The sequence below is a fragment of the Brachyistius frenatus genome, unplaced genomic scaffold (genome assembly GCF_029030835.1).
Source record: "Brachyistius frenatus isolate BFR_SWC_R1_liver_20210118 unplaced genomic scaffold, ASM2903083v1 Contig_50, whole genome shotgun sequence".
Taxonomy (NCBI): domain Eukaryota; kingdom Metazoa; phylum Chordata; class Actinopteri; family Embiotocidae; genus Brachyistius; species Brachyistius frenatus.
In genome coordinates, this window is record NW_027210649.1 from 762,795 (window position 1) to 786,134 (window position 23,340).

The following is a 23,340-nucleotide window of genomic DNA, read 5'->3' on the forward strand; positions in this document are numbered from 1 at the left end:
TTCAGTTGTAGATGTAAACTGTACCTTCACTGGTTGGTGGACACAATTCTAGTTTATGCTGTTAAATCGTTCAATCTGCAATAAAGCAATTTAATCTTATGTATTGTATGTAAAGTCTTAATGTGAAAAGTAACTGTCAAATAGTGTAGAAGAAGTGAAGTAGGTTCAAGTAAAAGCCAATTTGGTAAACATTCTTAGTGTTTTTTTCATCACAGTCTGAGAATACATAAATGTTTTTGTTAAAATCTAATTGTATGAGCTTAACGGTGCTTTAATGTAGCAATGAAATGTGTCGTAAAATGAATATATCAGATCCCGCAAACATTTGAAGCCTATTTTGGAGAGATTATACCCAAAACTAGTGAAGACATTAGAAAAGCTCCAACATGTTGATGTGTTCATAACACCCTCATGGATGGATGAGTGGTTGTAAAAAAAATGGCTGAAATATACCATAAACATCAGTGAACAGACTCCATAAAAAGGATCACTGTTAACATACAATATACAGCCGCACACCATCACTTTAATCTACTGTATAGCACAAGTTGAAGATCGGGCCGTCTCATAGCAACCTCCCCTCGACCTACACAGGTCTCTGATGTTAATAACTGCCTGCTTCTGAAGGGTTTAAGCACACGGTGGAGAGAGTAAGTGCATGAGGAGATACAGATGATGTATAGTTTCAGTGTACATTTCCACACAGTATGAAGGTTGAAATGAAGAGACTCAGCCTGTGTGGTTGTTCAATGAAGAGTATCAACCTATAAAGTCATAAATACAACACACTGAGGGTTTAATGATGCCTACAGTTTTGAGGAAGACATCAATAAATTCACAGTATTAAATGGAGGATTTTTTTTTTTCACTTGTTGGTGTATAAACACAGCGTTCATGCCTTCCTTCACTTTGTATGCAGTGTGTTTATCCTGGATGTTTTCCAGATTTGCTTTTAGATGAGCAAATTTCTCATTGTGAAAAAAAATTACTAATTAACGAAACAAATATTGTATTTGCACACTGTATTGTACTGCATAAAAATGAAATACATGCTCTGTGCAGATGCTTCCAGTGTTGTCTTGGCTGTGGTTCACAGAATCCTTTTTCATCTGTTCTCTTTTTTACAAATAGAGAAAAATATTTCCAATAAGTTGGTGATTTTTTTTTTTTTAGCATTCCACATCTTTTCCAGTCTTTTGTTTCCCCTTTCCCGATTTTTCCGTAACATTTTGCTATCATCAATTCAAAATGAGCATATATTTTTCATAAAACAATGGAAATTTGTCAGTATCAGCATTTGATATGTCGTCTTCATTCTATTTTCAAATAAATATGCGTTTACATGATGATCATCACATTCTGTTTTTATTAGTTACGTTTTTTTTTTCCCCACCCTGAGATCTGCAGGGCGTCTATTTTTGTGCACATCAGACTAGAACAAAACAAAAGCAAAATTTAGCTTTGAGTGTACTAGAATAAAGTGTCCAATGTGCTAAAACTCATCTCCTGCCCCGCTGCTTCATGCCGTAATAAAATCTGCTCTCTGCATTTTGTAGTTTCGGCAGAGGACCTTCCAGGAAGAATGAATAGACAAAAGAAAATAATCAGTCTCTTCACAGCAGCGTAATGGTCATCTTGAAACAACAGAAAAAAACAATGGCTGGCCCTTTGATTATTTGTGTTTATACTGAGAAGACAAGAGCTCTTGACAGATACAATTAATTAATTATTCATTCTCACAGAAGAAAAGCTCATAATGTTCTCCATTATAAAAGCAGATTAGAATATATAATACTTGGTGCTACCTATCTTCCTCGCCCCTTCTCTTCATATGACTTATTCATGATGTTAAAATAAAGCTTGGGCTGTTAAAGCAGCTTTTTGAGATTCATCTGCAGTATTTAGTTAATTTCTCGAAAGACAATATCCGAATCATCTTTGGCTATTTTAGTTCAGATTTTCTACATTTATTGTCTTGGAAGACACAAGTTCTAAGTTAACAGAGTGATAAGAAAATCTACATTTTCCATAAAACACATTTTTTTTCTCCCTGATAAGGAAGTAGCTGCTAAAACTTGGATTTAAAACTCAACTATTGAAAGAGAGAGATACACCATAATGACATTTTCCAGGAAAGGAACATTTTCAAAGTAAGAGTAGCAATATGATACATAAAAACAAAAACTGTGCATTACTGAAGAATGAGCATTTGTATCATATTTATAAGCTGACGTTCTGTTACGTATGTAAAATCTACAGGTATATCCGCTACTGAACAGCTATTGAACATGTTTGATTTTTTTTTTTTTTAGAAAGACTGATGAAAGAAACATTGAATGAGAAGCTGCTTAGGAACATCAACTTAACTGTCTTTTTAAAAATCCTTTTATTTTCAGCTCCACGTTTGCTCTGTTGAAGACACAGCTTCTCTAATTTACATCCATTTCAAATGAGCTCCACCTCATTGGCATTTCAAGTTAGGGTGAAATTATTAAAAACATTTTTGTTTGTTTGTTTCAGTGACATTTAAAAATGTCATTAATTTTAAAAGGTTTATTACAAGATAAGTAGTAATGATTTGTTGCTGAAGGAATGCGGAACAAAGAAAACTGAAATACACAGCAGCTAATGAACCACATAAACTGTCAGACTGACAAATCTGTTCACAGGATGTGAATATTTGGGGAAAAACAACTGGAGGAAAATTGTCATAACAAGTCCTTGACTGTAACTCTGAACTTTTTTATTAATTGTTGAATTCCTCCATTGTAGTATGGAGGCAGCTGTTTTAAGACTTTCCTTGCAGCTGGAGACTGAATAAATCTGCTATCTGACAACTTCCTCTTAAGAACTCCCATTACAGAGCAGAGCATATTGTCAAACAACAAGACAAAATGGGATAACCTGCCACACTTTGTCAGAGTTGTTGCTCTTAAAGACATTATTGTATATCTGCAGAAAGTGGCGAGCATCACCAAGCGTCATAACCTAAATTCAACTGGATGGTTTTTCCATATTTGACCCAACAAGCTCCGGACACTGGAATTTTCTTAAAGCTCAGAGTTTACAAGTTTTTACATATTTTCTGAGGTTTACAGAAATAGTGGAGTATAAAGAAATACATTTTTCTTTTAATGTTACGATAATGTATTGTAATTTTAAGTCACAGTTTTTCTTTGTAATTTAATATGCATAATGTTCAGCTTTATCTTTTCCCTCTGTCGTAATGCCTTTGCGTTTCCTGCATTAAGTTACCCGACTGCTCGCTTGCTAAACTGCCTCTGTGGCTTCTAGATGTCCATGTTGCTTTAAGTTAGGTAGTTTAGGTAGTTAGCCTGGCTGAATATCCAAACCATGCTACCCTACAGCAATGAAAACTGGTTAGCTCTCTCGTTGAGCTTGAGCTACAATTACCACAATCCTTATGAATTAAGAACTTAACTTAACTGTGAACTTAAACATAGTGATGCTTTGAGCTAAATCATAATGTTAACATGTTGTCACATAATGTATTACATTGAACTACCACAGCCAGAAAGAAGCTGCCTCTGTTGTCATTGTCTGCACTATTTGTCTAAAACTCGTCTCAAGATAAAACTCAAAATATTCACCTGAAGAATCATTAACACAAACGCGACAAAAAAAAGTTAATGTTGAAAATAATTCCCACAATTCACGTTTTGTTTTAATGTGCACTAAAATGCTGAGTACAAAACTTCCAAATACATTTGAAATAACTACTAATTTCAGTGTAACGCTGACACACATTGTAAAGCCACTATTGACAACAAAGCAGTTTGAAGAACACTTAAGCTTAGTCTGACAAAACTGTACTGTATCTACAACAATAGTGATGCCAAAGTACCACAACTAGAAACACCACACATAAAATTTGTTTTACAGATATCCAGAAGAATATAAATAGATTTCAGTGAGTACTTTTTTTTTTTTTTGACAGGAAACCTAAACATTAAAATGAGAGATATTTTAAATAACTAATTTATCATCCACACACAGTCTGTCCCGATGAACCCGACAAACTCCTTTTAGCCTTCATTAAGAAATGCTGTGTGTGCTCCCTTCATCATCTGTTGCGTTGAACCTGTTGGTGTTTAGGCAGCTGACGTCCTCCTGCTCTGTGATCGGCTCTTTGCTCTCATGGGACGTAGTCTTCATCACACTGTAGTACATCGGCACGTTGTACTCGGCCTCCTTGTGCCGCCAGCTGCACTTGCAGAGCTTTTTGAATGCAACGCGAAACTTCTGAGACATGAGGTTGTAAATAACGGGGTTGATGGCACTGTTGGTGTAGATGCACATCCGGCAGAAGAGCAGGAACCAGGTGTTGTGGTAAGGCGGGTCGATGAGGGAGTTCACCACCACCAGTGTTCGGTACGGCATCCAGAGCAGGGCGAAGAGGACGACCACCACAGCCAGCATTTTTGTTATCTGTCGAGACAGATTGAGAGATGAGCGAGGAAACGAGGACCAATGACGAGGAAGAGTACAGTAATCTTAACAAATCATGACTCAGTGTTTTACTGTTGGTTGAGCGTTGTAGAGGATGCTTAACAAGAGTCATTGGTGCACAGAAGCAGCTCTCTCAGGCTCGTCACGGCTAACATGCTCACAATGACAAAGTGCTATGCTAGAAAAGAACTAATTATTACATTCAGTGGTTCAAACACGACAGCAAAGTGTTTAGAAAAGTCTGCTAACCCAGAATGCGCCGAGATAATCGTTTAAAGTAGGAGATCACAGCCCTCAGTTTCAGACATTCATGGTGTTTAACATTGTAATTAGCTCTGAACACAAAGTACAACAGATGCTGCTGAGAATAGCATTACTTTTGCAGGAATTAGGCTGTAAACCAATATTTTTGACAAATTAAAGTCTTGATCCGTTGACTCCTTTAGCTAGGAGAAAATGTAATGGATCATCACATTGATTTCCGTTCTTCCTGAGGAGGATGTGAATGGCTGAACCAAATGTCATTGCAAAATATATAATCCATCACTCAAAACCCCACCTACCTACAGCAGAAAACTAATTGCACCACACTATCAAACATACCACTTTTGAGGCCTAAAATCTAATTATTTTTAAATAAACCACCAGAAAACCAATAATAAGAATTGACTTTAGCGAATGACACCATTATGATATTTATTGACTTTGTATTTCATGAGAGAAGTTGAATGGGAGTCTATGCAGCCATAGCCTTTTTGAAGCCAACCCCTAGTGGCCTTTGCTGGTATTGCACTTAAAAGTACTTCCGCACTGGCTTTACTTTTCAGACCCGGAAGCTACGTCAACTTTTATACACAGTCTAGTGCAAAGTGGATCAACAGCTAAATTTGTGTGCACTGTCGAAATCTGACCTTTACATACTATTTCCTAGTTATCACAAACACAGTAAGGTCTGTCTAAAAAAGAAAATCATTTATCAGAAAATGGTCAAATATTTCAGTATTTTGCATTCTTTCATTTCTTTTCTGCTCCAAACTGTGTGTCCATCTGGCCTTTCCATTACCTGTTTTCTTGCAGCGACTGCACCCTTGTTGGCCTTGCTGGTGCTGTTGGAGTGACCCTGGTGAACCGACCCTCCTCCATCTCGGTCGTTCAGATGTGACGGAAGAGGGCTCATGAATAAAATCCTTGCAATGAGACCGTACAGCACGGTGGCCACAATGAGAGGGATCACATAAAACAGAGTGAAGTCCAGGAAGTAGATCGGCATGTAGAGGCTCCTGGAGACACGGTAGCCACAGGTGACCACCACGCCGTTGGTGTAGACGGTTTCATCCGTGTCCACCAAAAAGAACCACATAGTGCAGTAGACGGACGTGGAGATCCAGACTCCAGCTATGATCCTCTTGGCCCGGGAGACGGTACATATGAACTGTGCCTTTATGGAGTGACAAATAGCGATGTACCGCTCGATGGTGAACGCTGTGATGGAGCAGGACGACACGTTGATGCCCAGGTACTGAAGATAAGTTATGAACAAGCATCCGGTGTAGCCGTATATCCAGAAGGCTACGACATCAGAGATATTAGGAAGGCCTGCAGCCAGGAGCACAATGAGGTCTGCGACAGCCAAGCTGACGAGGTAACAGTTAGTCGGAGTCACCATGTGCTTTGTGCGCAGCACAACCAGCACCACCATGATATTCCCAGCAATCCCAACTCCACAAATGATCATTGTCAAAAATATTGTTACGACTTGTTCTTCAAGAGGCTTCAGAGGAATCTCTGTCAGATTTAAAACCTGAGGGACATTCTCAAAGATGGTCGTGTTGTTCTCCATCTTGTTCAAGTTCAATTCAGTTAATCTTCAAGGTCAGAAAACGAAAATCCTCAAGACAGAAATGAAGAGAGACAATCATTAGAGACTGAATAGAAATGATTACAGCCTCAAAATATTGTACGGATTCACTGTAATGACTAAAAGATACAAAGCATAAGAAGAATTTGAGGTTGAGTAATCTCCTCCAAATTGCACAACAAAAAATAATTTGTATATGTCCTCCAGAATGCCACATGCATTTTCTGTGCATTCAAAAACTGCAATAAATATCTTAATGAAATAGTGAATTACATCACAGTCAACAATGCACACATTAGAAGTAGAATTAGTAACTTCCAAATAATGAAAAATGCGACAGTTAAGAATTAAACAAACTAAATTTGACATATGCCAACACTACAGACGTCTTCTTTAACTTTATGTGTTTCTCATTGCTGGCATATTTGTTTTATTAGCTACACTTGACAATGATAAAGTGCACACTAAAGCTACCATCACCCCAGAAATATAAATCTAGGGTGATTAAATATAAAATAGCCCCCTCCTGCTTCCCCAAAACAATCAGACAACAATTCAGCAAAAAGAAAAATTACATATTCACATGATTCAAATTAAGAAAATATGTTCATGAAAGTAAACATAAATGTACAGCTTACCATGATTTGTAGAAAGCAGTTCTCATTCTGACATCACAGCAGCACTCCGGTGAAATCAACAAAGACACACAGATGAGTGCTCCGTCCTCCTCCAGAGTCGCTCGAGTCGTCCACATCCGTCTCCCTCCTTCTCTCCCTCCGCCTCGCTGTAATCCCAGTGCACCCCTCCCTCTTTCCCTCTCTCCCCCTCACACCATGATATCCACACCGCCTTGTATAGTCACCAACTTAAAAATCAATTGCACCTCACCATCTAAGCCCACAGTGTCATGTCAACCACTATGGCCATGTCATAATCCCTGTAATTACAGAAAGAAAAGAAGAGGTAGGCTGCAATTCACAACACACTCCACATTTCTTCTTCTCCTTCTGAGAAAAGCCACATTTAGAGCATTTAATTATCTGGTTTTGCAAAGAAAGAATATTTATCTGCTCCTGAGGGACAAACAGGAACAGACATCGTAAAAGTAGGAATCTTGCTATATTCCCACGATGCATATTTGGATGGTAAAGCTTTCACAGCCTCTGGGAGTCTGACTGTGTAGAATATGTTGATACTATTAAAGTCTGGTGCTTCCAGTAGCAGGAAAAAAAAGAAGTAAAATTAAAACCAATCGACCTTAAAATCAGAGCTGACTGAAAAGCTTAAACCTGTAGAGAGTCTGTGGTCAGTGTGAAGACATGCATGACAGATTCTAGCATATTTTTTTTTTTAAAAGAAGAATAGAAATCAATTGAAGAACATTCAGTCTGCTGGCAGCTTATAATGAATACATAACAGCTGGAGCACAGTTTTTGTCCTTCTTGTTGTCCAAGAATTAGTGTCCTTATCTTGCACAATGCATGCATAATAAAAAAAACATCTCCAATATTTCTATTTAATGGTATTTAAAAGTGCAGCCATAAAATCAGGCCGATTGGATGTTTATTTACATGTTAACGATAATCTACCCTGTAATCTGGTGCATCTCCAATGAGAAAAAGACCACAGTCGGCTACAAAGCTCTCACACACGCAGTATGTAACACACAGAGGAGAAAATTAGAAGTAACAGAAAATATATGAATAATTTATAAGTCCTGGACCCGCAGCAGTGAAATGTCTTTACATAGTTGAGAAGTAGACTAAATGTCAGGAGTAAAAATAGATGATAAAGAAGTATTCTATTATTATTCTGGGATGAGGCCTTAAAATAACCCCCCCCCTCATGGGAATTTCAAGCAGGAGCGTATTGATATGCAAAGAACTATTTCAGAGAAAGGAAGTGATTTTATTTTTTTGCAAGGCCATGCAGATTAAAATAGGCTGGTGAATTATTGGATGTGTGAAACAGATTCATTTACTCTATTAGAGCTATTTTGGCTGATACAATATTCACAAAATTGTAAGATCCAATCTGCTGTTCATTTCCTGAAAACAGTTGCATCGCATTAGTGTCTGTTGTAATCTGTTGGAAGCACTACAGTGGCATCTAGTGGGGCTGCACGGGAGAATTAAACAGAATCAGTTTAAATTAGTATGTAAAAAAAACCCAGAATAATATACGATCAAACATGGGCTCTGTGACCTTTGAAAAACAAACAAAAAAAAACCCACTGTTTGCAGGTATGTTTCTGTCCAGCAAACAATGTGGATGATGCAACTTCAGCAAAATGTGCTGCATCTCAAACCACATGTTAACACCTAAGCGGGGGACTGTTGAGGGCCGATACGACTGCAGAGGAAAAGGTTTTGAGACTGACTCATACACAGGATGTTTACATCAGTTTACATTTTGCAGAACAGAAACACAGTAACACCACTGAATGATGCAAAAAAACAAACAAAAAAACAAAAACATTGTACCTAGGTAACAGGAGCATAAAGCCATGTGAGTGATCAGGAGGCTGGATTTTGACACCGTGGAGTTTTGAGCTAAACGCTAATGTCCTACTCGTACACGTGGACATGATGGGAATATGAGGATTAGATAGTTTCCTTCCAGAACATGTTGTGCATGCATCTTTACACACTTTGCTTGGAGGCTAACGGCTTCATGAGCCGAATGTGACCACCGGTGGGTTATTTCCTCTTAGAATTTAGATGGAACAACCACGGATCCACAAGTAACCGAAAACAAATGGACTGAGGCAAAGGATTCCACCCAAGATTACAAATGTTTATTTAAACAATTTTAAGAATATAACACAGTAAAATAAAAAAGCAATTTATTGAATTAACTCTTGAAGAAACTATAAGTCTAAAAACACAATCCAATGTGCTTTAAAACATAAGCGGAGTGCTACTGGTGACTAAGCTGCAGCTGTAGGCAGTAAAAAGGGGGGAGGAGGGGAAACAGACTCTGGGACAGGGCACTCACCAGCTCCTGTGCTCCACACACTCACATCAAACTATACAAAATTATAATCAAAAGCATGTAAATACTGAAAGGATGTGTAAAACAAAAAGAAAATACCATCAACCACACAACTGAGAGTGTGAGGTGAGAGACCCAGTCACCAGACCAACCACATCTGGGCAGCCACGCTGCTGCCAGCCCCAAGCACTCCTAAAAGAAAACATGATAATCAAACTTGACGCAAATCCAATTTCATGGAAAGTAATATTCTTGGGGGAAATACTAAACACAGTTTAGTTAAAAGACAGGAAACTAACACCAACAAAATGCATCTAACTAAACCATACCACAGAAATAAAGAAACACAAAACAGGGACAAAACAAAAGTGGCTTTCAATTCTAGCCCGAATGTTGTACCTCTTCCATCTGGGCAGGCTCACACCTGGTTTGGGCCTCCCTGAGGAGCTGGATCAGATCACTGTGGATCCTCAATGCAGCACTCTGACACTAAATGGGACAAGCAGGCTCACAGCAGCTCATTCTGTACAGCTTTTATACTCTGCCTAATGGGTGAATCAGGAAGTAGAAGGTGCCAAGGCCTGCCTAACCCCAGGAGAGACATTTCCTGACTGGCTACACGTAGGTTAAAGGAGCTTTATGCTGCCTTTAAACGAAACTTGTGAGCTCTTGGTTACGACATGGGAAGTCATGTGCAGCGTATGTTTGGCGTTCAGGTGGTTAAGTCGCAAGAATACTATTGAAACTGCATCTTAATACCAAAAGAGGATAACGATTTAGCAAACTAATAGGTGGGTAACAGTGCAGGAAAAGTGAGGACACAGAAGGCAAAGATGAGGCTGTTGAGACATTTTTTTTAGATTAACTAAGTTGTGAAGAAAAACTCTAAATGACTAAAATTGCAATGTCTTAGCTGCAAAATGAACTTCCATTGCCATTTCTTTACACGGCATTAAACATCACAACTCGTGAACTCGGAAAGTTTAGAGTTCTGACACAAGAGGGCGGTGTTCATAATTTTCTTGTGTACACGGGAAATACGACACATTTTGAATGCCGCATTAACCCCAAGATAAGAAAGCGCAGTCCTGGCGCACTCAGTGAGTTTAACCCCGACTTCAACCTTGAGCTCGCTGGCTAAAAGGTGAAATTTAGCCAAGAGATAAAGATAACCTGAATTAAGAAGAAAACGTGAAAAGTTTACTAAATGGAACAAATTGAGCTACTGTGAACAATATCCTTGGTTATGCACTTATTTGTATTTTTTTGTGTAGCCTATTTATTTTATTTGGATGGGACCATGTTAAATATTTGCATAAACATATTTCTATTTGATGCATTGTACCAAAAGTTTAGTACCAAGTAGCTTAAAGCTAATTCTACCTCAGAGTTAAAACGTAATCAAGACACCAGGAAAGATACAAATCATACAATAAACGCAGTTACGCATATCTAATTTATTTATTCGTCTATATTTTTGATCTGATGATGGTATAAGTAGTTAAAGTTATTTAAGTTCATCCGGAGAGGAACGTGAATGTGTGACAATCCATCGAATGGCTGTAGCGACATTTCACTTAAAGCTACAAATGTCAACAGAAGTAGTCCCTTTTTGCTCTTTTTTATTCTGCTTCTCCTGTATTTTCCTCAACAAGTAAGCCACTCTCCTCTCCTCCTGCTTTCTGAAAAAGGATGCGGAGATTTTTCTGCGTAGCCGTCTGGCGTAAACCTCGAGGAACACGAGAAAGTAACTTATCAGCCAGAGACACCCCAGCAGGAGTGTGACTCCCGGGTTCGGAGCAGAAGTTGTCACGTCGCACAGCGAAGGCTCGGGGCTGAAGTTCCACGTGTAATCCCTGTGGAAGTTCGTCAGCTCCCAAGTACGGCACGATTGTTGGCTGATACAGAGAGCGGGAAGGAACCCCTGAACCTGAAAACAAGAACAGATGCATGAAAGCCTCGAAGAGTGACGAAGCAAAACCGGCAGAATAAATGGAGCTGCGGCGGTAAAACATTTATGTGCCGTCTCACCTTGTAACTGACGCTCATAATGGCAGACGTAGGTGGAAAATCCATCAACCACGGCACGATCGTCTGAACTATATGATACACGACGTGATCCAATGCTACTATTAAAGTTATGGCAATGAAGTAAAATGTCACCACAACCAGCGATATGAGAACAGAGGTACATTCCTGACTTGTAATTTTGCACCTAGTGAGATTGATTTTATTTGTCTTAGCGGGCGTTTTGTTCCCAGCGTGACCTGTTTTCTGCAGGAGCTCCTCAGAGACGCGGCCGTTATCAAACTGAACTGACGTCAGGTACGATTTTAAGTATCGCACGGATTCAGCAATCAGTAGAACGACAAAAATGGCAGCGAGAATCCGGTTCGACAGCAGTTTGTATTCTTTCAGCAGGTTCCTGGCATGTGAGAAGTTGACTTCTATCTGCCCGATCATCTTCGAAAGCCTGCTTTTCACTTCTGACACATCGACCTGGGTGAAATGATCTAAAGTCCTTAAGTTGGTGACGATGCTCAAGTCCTCCCGCTTCACTTTGATGGCTTCCTCAACGAGGTCTCGCTTTGCGTCGTTTAAGAGTTCAGAAGAGTTTAATAGAGTCTTTGTGAAACCCTCGGCGGTGCACTTCATGATGTGCGCGACCGCCCCGACGTTCACCGAGATATTGGGGATGACGTTCAGCACTAAAATCATGACGGAGGCTGAGATGAGGAGTTTGCGCCCCTGTTTGGTGCAGACGGTGGGCAGAATCAGTGTCAGCACGCAGCGCACGGGGTGACACAGGAAGCACACCAGAAACACGGCCACGCTGTAGATGCAAGCGATTTGAAAGGAGGCCTTGTGGTCGTATCGCAGCGTGTGTGACAGCCAGTGGTGAAGCAGGCTGCCGGTGATGACGGCGAGCGTGAAACAGAGAGACAGCAAAAACAGGATGTCTCTGCAGGCAGGAGACGGCGCAGAGAAAACATCCCAGAGGTAGAACAGGACAGATTTTAGGGTCTGTGTGTAAGATCCAGTTCTGTTTCTGAGGAGAAAAAAACCCAACATGTTAAAGAATAGTTTGGCGACTGGACGAACTCTTATTGAGTTGAGAGGATCAATAACACTCTTTTGAATATGAAGCTACCACTGTTAGCTGGAAGGTGTCTCAGTCAATGAGACAGACTTGAGAGTGGTATTGATCTTCTCATCTGACTCTCAGAAAGAAAGCAAATGACAACATTTTTCGAAATAAAAGCAGATGGCAATTATTATTGTTTATCATAAAGACTAGATTCAGGGTGTACCAGCGAAGTTTTCCTTTGACCAAAATTTTTAATATAACTACCACTCTAAACATCAATATCTGGCATCTTTAATCAATACATCATTTCAGACTACTTGTTAGCAAACAGTTCTGCAATGAAGATGAAAAGACTGTCCAAATGCTATTTTTATTTTGAAAGAGTTACAGCTCTTAATTTCCCATAAAACTCGAAACTGTTTTTGGTGGGTTTTTTTTTTTTTTTATCTCACTCTCTTCAAGGAAAAGAAAACATGTACTGCCCTCAATGTAAAAAAAAAAAGTTTTTAACTTTTCAGAATAAACAATGCGAATAATTCCCACACCCAAAGCTGATCATTAGACAGTATGTTTTTTCCAATTGTGTACTTTTACATATGAATACTGCAATATTCAATGACGTAACCCTATAAAAGACACAGGCTATAGGAAAAATAACTATAATTATTAAATTGCTTCTCAGGAACTAATTGAACTCTATTAAAAGTAAAAATATATTAGTGTTCTTACCTGATGGACAAAACAACATTTTCTGTTCTTGACTTCATTTTCTGTGATAGACTATGAGCTGGAGAATAAACAGGAATGGGAAATGTTTGGTGCACTGTGGAAGTAAAAAAAAAAAAGAAAAAAAAAAGGGGAACTTTGCTGAACAGTCAGTGTCATGTTGGTATTTGTGGATCGCTACAAGTTCCCACGAGGGAGATGAAAACCATATATATGTAAACCATGCATGACACAACCTCATAAGCAGATGCTGCAAACAATGTGACACAGGTCACGCTCACTAAAGGCCAGTTTCAGAATGATTTGGAAATGTGAGGAAAGCTGTGTAGTGATGACATTTTTATTTTTAAAAACAACTCCTCCACTCGAGGCCATCGAAGCTGTTTTGCTCCTTCAGTTCAGTTTTGTTTCCTCTTGTATTTTGTGAAAACTTCCCTCCACTTTGTCAAATAAAACTGATGACTTCTGAACATTTTAATTTTTTTTTGTAAAAGGACAGGAATTAATAAAAGAAGATTAACATTTTTAAAGCCTTAAAGAACACAAACACATTATTTTTATTAGTGAAAACATTTGAGGATTTCAGAAATATTTTGTGTCAACAGAAAGAGAATTTAATATTATTTATTTATGGTTTCAGTTATCATCAAATACAAAAAAAAAAAAAAAAAAAATTTCACATGATTAACAAATGAAAATTAAAACATTTCCAACCTCGCTGATTATCAAAAAGTACAGATATAAATCAGCTTTGGTTCAAATCTGTGTTATCAGAGGCTGTCTGTGTTACACAGACGGGTACATTCTGTCCTGGACCTGCTTTGCATTTAAACACGACGGACCTTTTGACCCTGCTCACACTGAGTAACAAGTTAGACATTGTTGTTGAAGCCATGTGACTTTATACAGTTTACAACAGAAAGCAAACAGTGCAAGGAATTTACAACTGCATTTTATTTTTGCGTTTTGAGGGGCCAAAATGAAAACCTGCAGACTGAAGGTTACATTTTGTTGCTCGTTTCAAATTTTTTTTTAAATTAGCCTTTGTAGATACTGTCATTTAAAGGTCCTCTTGGCAATAAACCTGCTCTATACACACAAATAAAGAAACTACATGCAACTAAATCATCACAATACTTATAATAATTTATTTGTAACAGCAGTTAGATGAATGAAGATCACTACGTAACAAAATTAAGTCTGGATTCATAATGTAGAAATACATTGCTCATGCATTGTGGCTTCAGCAACACAACATGTGCCATCTAATACATAAACAAGTATGATCTCTGAGTGATTTTAACCAAAATATATCTGAAAGGAGTTATTTGCGGAAGTCTCTCTCATTTTCCAGCAGAGGTCAGTCTAGTCGATACAATAAAGGCAGCAAACACTCTTCAGTCCGGCTCGACATTTAAAGACGTAAAACTCTCCTCGGAGCTCAAAGCTGTCGTATAGTTGAGAGAGAGAAAAAGAATGCAGCAGTTTTTAAACTTGCTGCATCATCTTTAACTTAACACTTGCAGTGTCACAAAAACAATTCACAGCATTTCGAAAGCCTAAAAAGACACTTACACATTTATAATAGACTTCTCGAGGGCATCATAACCTCTAATGGCTCAAGCTCTCAGAGCGTTCAGGCGTCTTCGTGGCAGACGTCTACAGACAGACTTTAGTCCCTGTTAAATGTTAAATCTTGATACAATCTTCTGTTACTTCAGTGGTCGTGCTGAGATGTGTGATCAGAGCGTGGCGTTGAGCAGCTGCACGGGTGAGAAGTGCACATCAGTAAGAAGAGCAGACTTGTTCAGAGGCTTAGCCCACTCCGGGAGAGTGTTCAAGTTAAACATGGCAACGCCCCAAGTGTTCATGGCCAGAGAGACCGAGAGGACGCCGAGGATGTTCATGACGAAGCCAGTTCTCACCTGAGAAAACAGGGATAGAAAACATGGCGATGAGCTGCGGTTTTATGAACGATATGTTTCGCTGTGAGCGGGATCTCACCATGTCTTTGACCATGAGATGTCCCGATGCGAAGGCGATGGAGTTGGGCGGTGTGGACACGGGCAGCATGAAGGCGTACGAACATCCTACTGTGGCAGGTATCATGAAGTACAGAGGGTTCACCGAGACATGAATAGCCTGCAGAGACAAACACAAACAACAAAACATGTTCTTTACACGAGGGCAGGTCGAGATGTTTATTTTTTTATTTTTGATATTAAGTATGGATTGGAAATTGTCGATTTTTGTCAAACGGCCAAATATGATTTTTTTTTTTTCCTGTATCATTTTCTACTGTTTTGGTGTGTTTTAATTTTATTTCATTAAAAAAAAAAAAAAAAAAAATGCTAACATCAGCATGCTAACTTGCTCAAGATGGTATCTTACCACGGTGATTATTATCATGTTCATTTTTTTTATCATGTTAAACTTGTTAGTTTAGTTTGTTAGTATGCCAATACTTACAAACAAAGTACACCTGAGGCTGACGGGAATGTTATTAACTCACTTATTTCTGACCTGACGATGGCGCTCAATGAAACATCAACGGATCACCACAGTTGTTTTAATTTGTCCTGAGAGGAGCATTTGTACCAAACTTCACAGCAATATGTCCAATACTTGTTTTCAATTAAAACGACAAAATGTTAGCACCGGCTGTAAAACAAGGTGAACTGACCCTTCAGGAACATTCTCTAAGTAGGTATTTTTTTTTTTTTTATGTAAAGGCAACATCTCAAAGTACAAATGCTCCAGGTAATGATTGCTGACAACAGCAGTTAATGTCCAACAAGCTACAAACATAAGGACACGAGTTTAACAAGCCGACTGAGCCTCTGCGCAACGCGGAGGACAAGGTCAGCAGCGAACTTCACTTCGCTTCACTTTAGTTTATTAGTTTCACTGTTTCATCATCTAACAGGGACGTCTGACTGACTTCAGCCTTTCAGTATGATTACACTGTAAACTGAATGTGATTACTATTAAAACTTATCGCGTAGCATCGTCCACCACGTTCAGGAACTTCGACAATGCATTTCAATCACCGCGAGTTGGAAATATTCCCATCACACGAGCAAATAAAAGTATAAAAATTCGTCGTTCGACCAAAAATATGCATCAAAACCACCTCTACATGCCTTGAAGTTCAGTCTTACCAGTTCAGCGATGACGGGTAGAAAAATGATGATTGTGGCAGTGTTGCTGGCGAACTCAGTGAAACAGGCCAGGAAAGCAGTGATCAACATCACAGCTGCAGCCGGAGGGACCTCGGCCAAAGGCTGGAGGTGACCTCCGATCCAGGAGGCGAGTCCGGACTCCTGGAGAATTCCACCAGAACGAGGTGAAGAGTCAAAGATCAAATCACAACATAATAAACCAAAGCGAAGAAGAGAACCAAACAAAGCGCAGCAACACGCAGCCAACGGGACAGAGGAGACACGTTTTATTACTCAGACTTATGACGATAAGCTTTTACGACTTCGACTCTCTAATGGGGAAAAATAAGGACACGTCCGCAGACCAAATAAATCATAAAGCAATATTTTAGGAATGACTTTTGTGATTGATATCGCTCTCTTTATGTACTGTGACGCAACACTACAGCTGGTTAGCTTAGCACAAAGACTGGAAACAGCCAGCCTCGCAGTGTGCAATGGTAATAAAAACAAAACAAAAACAGGAGGGCTTTATTGAAATGAAACATAATATTCAAAACTATGTTTTCATTAGTATAAAAACTATGGATGAATTAGGTTCTGTTACTTTATTGTGAGCCCTTTATATCTGCATAGGTAGCGGGTCACCTTATTTAGAGCCCGCCATATTTCTACGGTAGCGCAGAAGGGACAAACCAAACACGGGTTCGAGGGAGGACCTTACGCATTTTTTTGCGGTTTTCGCAGCCACTGCAGATTCTCTTCGGGCCGATTCAGACCAAAAAAAAAAATTGAAATGAGATCATTTGAAACATGCAACTCACAGTTTGCCAGTAAAGCAACATTCAGAAACCAGATGAGACGGTGAAATACCTCCGCAGCAAAAATTAGAGGGCGGAGAATTTGAACTGGAGACAAGAGATCTGCCGAACACAAACTATCTGGCCTCACATGTTGTGACTTGACAAGCTGAGTAACTGGTGACGTCGCTAGCCAGTTTGATTCAAGCTGAGACGGGCTGGTTCCCACTTTTTGCAACACTCTGAAACAGTTTTGTCTCGTCATGAATCTTCAGCCTGAACTGGGCTTTGAGGGTCGGTGTATAGTCAGTTGGTTGCAATCAGCAACTTCACCACTAGATGTCACTAAAGCCTACACGCTGGTCTTTGAGGTTCACTTTCACGTTATACAGTACTTCATTTGTTTATTCTTTGAAAAAAAAAAAAAAAAAAAACAAAACTGTAAAAACAACAATTTGTGGTTTCTTGGAAGGTTATGTCACTTTCTTGTTTTGACAGTGCGGTTGCTGGGCAACCAGCGAAGAGTCATAGACATAAAGACACTGTTGCGACCCTCAGCGAGATAGCAAATTAGCATAAAAAGTGATTTCCCAAAACGTCAAACTATTGCCGTAAGAAATATGAAGGAATATGATTACACAACCAGGTTATGACTGGATTTATAATGCAAAGTTTTCACGTGAGGCTTCTTTACCTCACAAGCTTTGGCCATCGCGAAGCCGCCGCCGAGCAGCATAATGATGTTCCAGGGAACGGAGTCCTGGGCTTTTTTCCATGACAGTAGAGGGACATAAGTAGTATTTGAAGCTGAGGAAAAAAGGGGAATGAAACATTCAAGAACTATTACAATAAACGGTAACGCAGACCATGAAAATCTGTATACCTGAGCTGTCTGCAGTGCTTTTGGAAACAATAAATCATTTTAAAACGTCTTTTAAATTAGCATTCTGCTTCACAGTAAATTTATTCAGTATTTTATTTGCATTTTTACTCTGATAACCTGTTTTGTACTATCTTTATCTGTTCTGCTCTTATGGTTTACTGAGCTAAAGATCATTTTCCAGTCTGACACAATAAAGTCAGTTTCTTTCCTCTTCTTTGCTCATATTTGAACCACATCGAGGGACAAATGAACCCCATGATTTGCTTTTTCTGCTGGCATCCAGTGGTTTATTTGACCAGCTGAACATAATATACACAATAGCACACACACGTGTCTTCAACACACATAGAACATGTGCATGCAGTTTGTGCGCATGCTCACACACACACACACACACACACACACACACACACACACACACACACACACACACACACACACACACACACACACACACACACACACACACACACACACACACACACACACACACACACTCACACACATACATACCACACACGCCCACCACACACACCACACACACACACACACACACACACACACACACAGTTGTGTTTCCATTACTTCAGAGGACATTACATTGATTTATATTCATTTCTTGGATCCCTACCCTGAAACCACAAACACAACTACTGTTTGCCAAACCTTTAAGATGACACTTAATTTTACTGATTTATGTTATGGGGACTTGCTTTTTGTCCCCCAGAAGTGAGGTGAGTTCCCACAATGTGACTGTGTAAACAGATCTATGTCCCCACAAAACGAGTAATGCACAATACAAGTACACACACACACACACACACACACACACACACACACACACACACACACACACACACACACACACACACACACACACACACACACACACACACACACACACACACACACACACACAACAAACCCTGAAAGCCATAGTTATGAGAGATTATTCTAATCACAGAAACAGAGAAACCACAGTCTCACTTCCAGACGAGAAATTTACTCAGACTCTCTAATCTACATTATTAACATTCCTCAGCTTACTTTTTCTATTTGTTAACAGCTGCTCCGGAAACACAGAGATACAGAGAGCATGAACCATTCACAAAAATCTGGTCATAGATCTTAAATCAGGAGTGGACTTATCCTGGTGCAAACCCACAAGCTGCTAACTGGATTCTTCTGTTTGGCATCTCTCAAATTTGTTTATTTACAATAACTTAAATTATATTTCACATCAAAGTCAGAAAAACTACAGAAAATAATGTGATATTAACTTGAGCTGAAGACAGACTAGATGTCTAGTGAATGAAATGTTCACAGACATGTTGTCACTGACCTTGAGGGTCAAACCACCAACTCAGAGAAGGTTTCTGCGAAGGGAAGAAGAACAGTATGGACACAATGATAACACCAGTGACTGCGTCTGAGACGTACCTGCAGGACAACAAGAGCAGAAAATTTAAGATAACTGATGGGCATCTCGATATACAATATATTGATAGAGTATATTGTGTTCACCACCAAACAAAGTGAGCCTTTTTTACCCTTTTTTGAAAAACACGGACCAGCCGGTGACAAATTTGGGATCTCTTGTGAACAGGAGGATGGCAAACAGCACAAAAAAGAAAGCGATGGCTCCTTCTGCAAAACTGAAACCGAGCATGCAGAGTAAACACGGGTCAAAAGCTCGGTCATAGAAACATAATCATTCAGCATCTGTTGCATGATATTTGAAGACATACACAAGTCCTCACCTTACGGGCCCTAGTTTTTTGTAGTCCTCCTGGATCATGGCCTTGGCTCGGGCCTCGGCCTGGGCTCGCTGGTCGTGTTTCGTGAAGCACAATCTGAATGAAATGAAAGGATACGGCAGACAAGGTTTGGGAAGTGTCAGCAGGAAATGGTCATTCTCACTACACAGTTAAAAGTCTTTCCACTCATATAAAATTAAAACCATAATCATGACGTCAACATTAAACTGACTGTTTGCAAAGTGGTATGTCCTCTAAAAATCTGTTTAGCTTGACAGTAGACTGAACGTTACCTTGTATTCAGTCCCCCATAGAGAAAGGAGATCCACAGCCATCCCAGAAACAGGAAGATAGCCATGAGCGGGAAAGCGAACGCAAACCAAGAGCCAAAATTGATCAGATCGCAGTCTGGAAAGTAGCTGTGAAGGAGAAAAAAAAAAAAAAGAGGATTTCTGTCAAACAGCTGGGAAAAGATTTGTTTTTACGTGACAGAATGAGTCATCTGTTTAAAACCTGCACAAAATAAAAAGTCACCTTTTCAGCTGTCCAATCAGGATGAGGTTTGGCGCGGTCCCTGTCAGCGTGGCCGTCCCTCCGATACTGGCTGCGTAGGGAATACAGATCAGGAATCCTTTCCACACTTTCAGCTGATACTGCGACTCCGATCGGATCTCCTCAGCCGTCCTCAGGTCAGTCTGCTCCGGCACATCCGTGCTTTTGAAGTTTTATCATTATCATTACTTTGTCATGAACTGTGGGTCATTACATGTTGGATATCACTGTGAATTGATCACTGTGCTCTTCTCACCTCTCCATTGACAGTATTTGTTTTTCCGAGGTGACCGAGGGCAGTGAATGCAGCTTTACACTCGACTGGCCTGAAAAAAAAACGAAAGCAAAGAGATCCTGTCACGTTCATGTGCAACAAGTAAACAGTATGCTCCATTGAGTATAAATGTGAGTGAAGTTACAGCAGTTGTACTATTGATGTATTTAATGTATGACCTTTAAGTCAATAAAGCACCATTAATCAATTATTACTTGGAGGTTAACTTTCTGTCTGACGACTTTTCGTTTTGAAAAAAGTACACAAAGTTCACATATTAGATCACATATTAAAGGTTCATGCAGACGAGGTTAAGAGTACAACCGCCAACTTCACTGTACACGTCTTTTTGACAATAAACTATATTAACTGATATTTTGTGAAACATATTTTAGCGCTTTATATGCTCAAACATTTTAGGAGAGCAACATTATGATTCACGTTCCTGTTATTTTGAGGAAGATATGCCCAATGTTCACTCTTTTTTCAACAATTTCTCAGGGAAACATTTAGCCCTTTTGCAGATAAAAGCTCCGCTCAAGTTAGTTGCTAGCTGTGTCCGTCTGTTGTTTGGTGACCAGCTGGTCAAGAACAGAAGGTTTATCAGAGATTTTTTTTTGTTTTTTTTGCTGCCTTCGGCTGCTGGAGGGGCTACAAAAGCAGTAATTTTGAACTAGAGAGTGGCCAGAAAACCAAAACAACGCGTTAAAAGAAGCTAAAATGTGAACTCTTTAAATTTATACACAGATATTTTAGTTTTGAGTGCTTTAAGTTAATACTTAGTGTCGGTAGGAGTCCCAGTTTCAGGGAAAACTTTGATTTGTCACCAACAAACACAATGTACCATTTATCACAGCACTCTCGTGGTCCTCAGGGGTTTTGCAATTCAGTTTCAGAGTCTCCAGGTCGCCAAACAGGCTCTCCAGGATGGCGTTCGCAATCGGGAGCATCATGGCTGTCGTGGCGGTGTTGCTGAGCCACATGGAAAGGAAGGACGAGGTCATCATCATTCCCAGTATCAGCCTGCGAGAACAAATCAATCCACAAACCTCAAATCAGTCAACAGTAATCACCACCATGTCTGCGTCACTCCGAGAAGATATACAGTCCTGTGCTAAAGTTTTAGGCACGTTAGCCGTTTGGATTCTTTTCCATCATCTGTACAGATTCCTAAAACAAGTTGGCCTCACATTTTTTAACAAACCTTTCTAAAACAGGTTATCAGGCCACAAAAACACTTATTATCAGCAATCAGCAGGATTCATTGTTGGTTTTTTTGATGAATTTCACAGATAAACACAGAATCACCCTTCAAACTTTCCTCCTGTGGAGGTTCTTTCTCACCAGGCTGGTTTTACTCCAACAATACTGAGGACCTTCAGGGCTATTCGGCGATGCAGGCCCCACTCCTCAATGGACGACGCCATCACAAGACCGCTGAGGAAGAGGAAGTTGGTTTCGATGAAGTACTGAGGGCAGACCATTTTGGCTGGGAGAATTCCCAGCGTAGGAAAGAGGCAGACCGGAAGCATGGCCGTGACGGCCAGAGGAAGAGCCTCCGTGCACCAAAACATGGCCATCAGCACCACCACGTAAAGACATTTTCCCTCCTGAAAGATGAGCATCAAGTGATCGTTAATTACTGCAAAAACAAGAGTAGGATATCAGAAGAAATCAGAAAGCATTCAAATGAGCAGCAGGGTTTTGTTGCACAGGGGATGAATTATGTGGTTTTTGGGACGTCACATCAGTGCCCTGCAGAGAATAAAATAGCTGTGTGTGTCCATCTCAACAAATCAAATCAAATGCTGTCTACATACTGTACATAAACAGAATCAAATGATAGTCACTTTTTAGACTCAGATTGGTGGTATTGAATCCCAGGCTGCAACTATAACTCTAAGACCTCTTCATCACAACATGCCAGAACCCATCATGACTTCTTCAAATGTTTTGCTTTGCTCTTCCAAAAGTAAAAAATCTCAAAGATATTCCGTTTACTGTGATACGGTTTATAACAAATAGAGTTTGTTTGGCATTTTAGTCACTATTTTTACTTGAAAATTACTGGACTGATTATGAAAACAGTTTGGCTCGATTTGATAAATTTCTTAAAGTTTCTGAGTAGTTTAAAAAAATATTGAGATACACTGAATAATTTGGGAATTAGTCTGATTTTAAGCACATATATCTGTTGTTTGTTATATTAATAACTCACTGGACAGTTAATGTTAAACCTCACTGTGATGAATTAAAAATGATTCATTAGCTATTTGTGGAAAACAAAAAAGGGCAGAAGTATCTTAAACATCACTCACCTTCTCTGGAAGAGTAAAAATTAAAGGCAGGAACACAAGTGGAGTGAGCAGGAGGATCAGCTGTTTGTGGACGCACCACAGCTTCTTGGACACGACAGATATTTTCATCCCCAGAGTGAAGTTTTGCTGCGAGCAGGAAAAAAATAGCTCCAGACTGGCTGAGGGGAAGCTGTGAGGCAACACTTTGAAGCCCGTGGCCGAGTCCAGAGAAGATTAACCACACACTTTGCTACAGGTTAACTCCTCCTGTGGTGGTGTTAAGCAGGATGATCAACTTTTCAACCAGTGGGCCTCTCCCACCTTCAGAGGATTGAGGCATCCTCAGACCCAGAGAGGCAGAAATGACATCTGCAAGCTCCAACACAAAACTCAGCGACTCAAAACTCAGAAAATACCCTGGAAATTAGTAGGACTTGAAATGACCCCAAAAAATAAAGTGCTCCTGAGGTATTGCGTGCA

The 23,340-nt window shown here is 39.7% G+C and overlaps 3 protein-coding genes across 3 annotated transcripts; all 3 read right to left on the reverse strand.

Annotated features, from left to right (window-relative positions):
• Nucleotides 1–3,580: 3,580 nt before the first annotated feature.
• LOC138624177 (thyrotropin-releasing hormone receptor-like) lies at nucleotides 3,581–7,048 on the reverse strand. The gene is made up of 3 exons (XM_069704156.1): nucleotides 6,967–7,048; nucleotides 5,534–6,359; nucleotides 3,581–4,449 (listed from the first exon to the last, which is right to left on the reverse strand). The coding sequence occupies exons 2-3, from the start codon at nucleotides 6,308–6,310 to the stop codon at nucleotides 4,057–4,059; spliced, it is 1,170 nt and encodes a 389-aa protein (XP_069560257.1). The 5' UTR covers nucleotides 6,311–6,359; nucleotides 6,967–7,048; the 3' UTR covers nucleotides 3,581–4,056.
• Nucleotides 7,049–10,766: 3,718 nt separating this feature from the next.
• On the reverse strand, nucleotides 10,767–13,177 carry ocstamp (osteoclast stimulatory transmembrane protein). Its single transcript, XM_069704175.1, has 3 exons — nucleotides 13,140–13,177; nucleotides 11,354–12,371; nucleotides 10,767–11,252 (listed from the first exon to the last, which is right to left on the reverse strand). The coding sequence occupies exons 1-3, from the start codon at nucleotides 13,175–13,177 to the stop codon at nucleotides 10,896–10,898; spliced, it is 1,413 nt and encodes a 470-aa protein (XP_069560276.1). The 3' UTR covers nucleotides 10,767–10,895.
• Nucleotides 13,178–13,719: 542 nt separating this feature from the next.
• slc13a3 (solute carrier family 13 member 3) lies at nucleotides 13,720–23,058 on the reverse strand. The gene is made up of 13 exons (XM_069704157.1): nucleotides 22,882–23,058; nucleotides 21,908–22,173; nucleotides 21,408–21,586; nucleotides 20,546–20,615; nucleotides 20,272–20,451; nucleotides 20,031–20,156; nucleotides 19,741–19,833; nucleotides 19,531–19,635; nucleotides 19,323–19,420; nucleotides 17,792–17,904; nucleotides 16,298–16,459; nucleotides 15,141–15,278; nucleotides 13,720–15,061 (listed from the first exon to the last, which is right to left on the reverse strand). The coding sequence occupies exons 1-13, from the start codon at nucleotides 22,987–22,989 to the stop codon at nucleotides 14,879–14,881; spliced, it is 1,821 nt and encodes a 606-aa protein (XP_069560258.1). The 5' UTR covers nucleotides 22,990–23,058; the 3' UTR covers nucleotides 13,720–14,878.
• Between the last annotated feature and the right edge of the window lie 282 nt (nucleotides 23,059–23,340).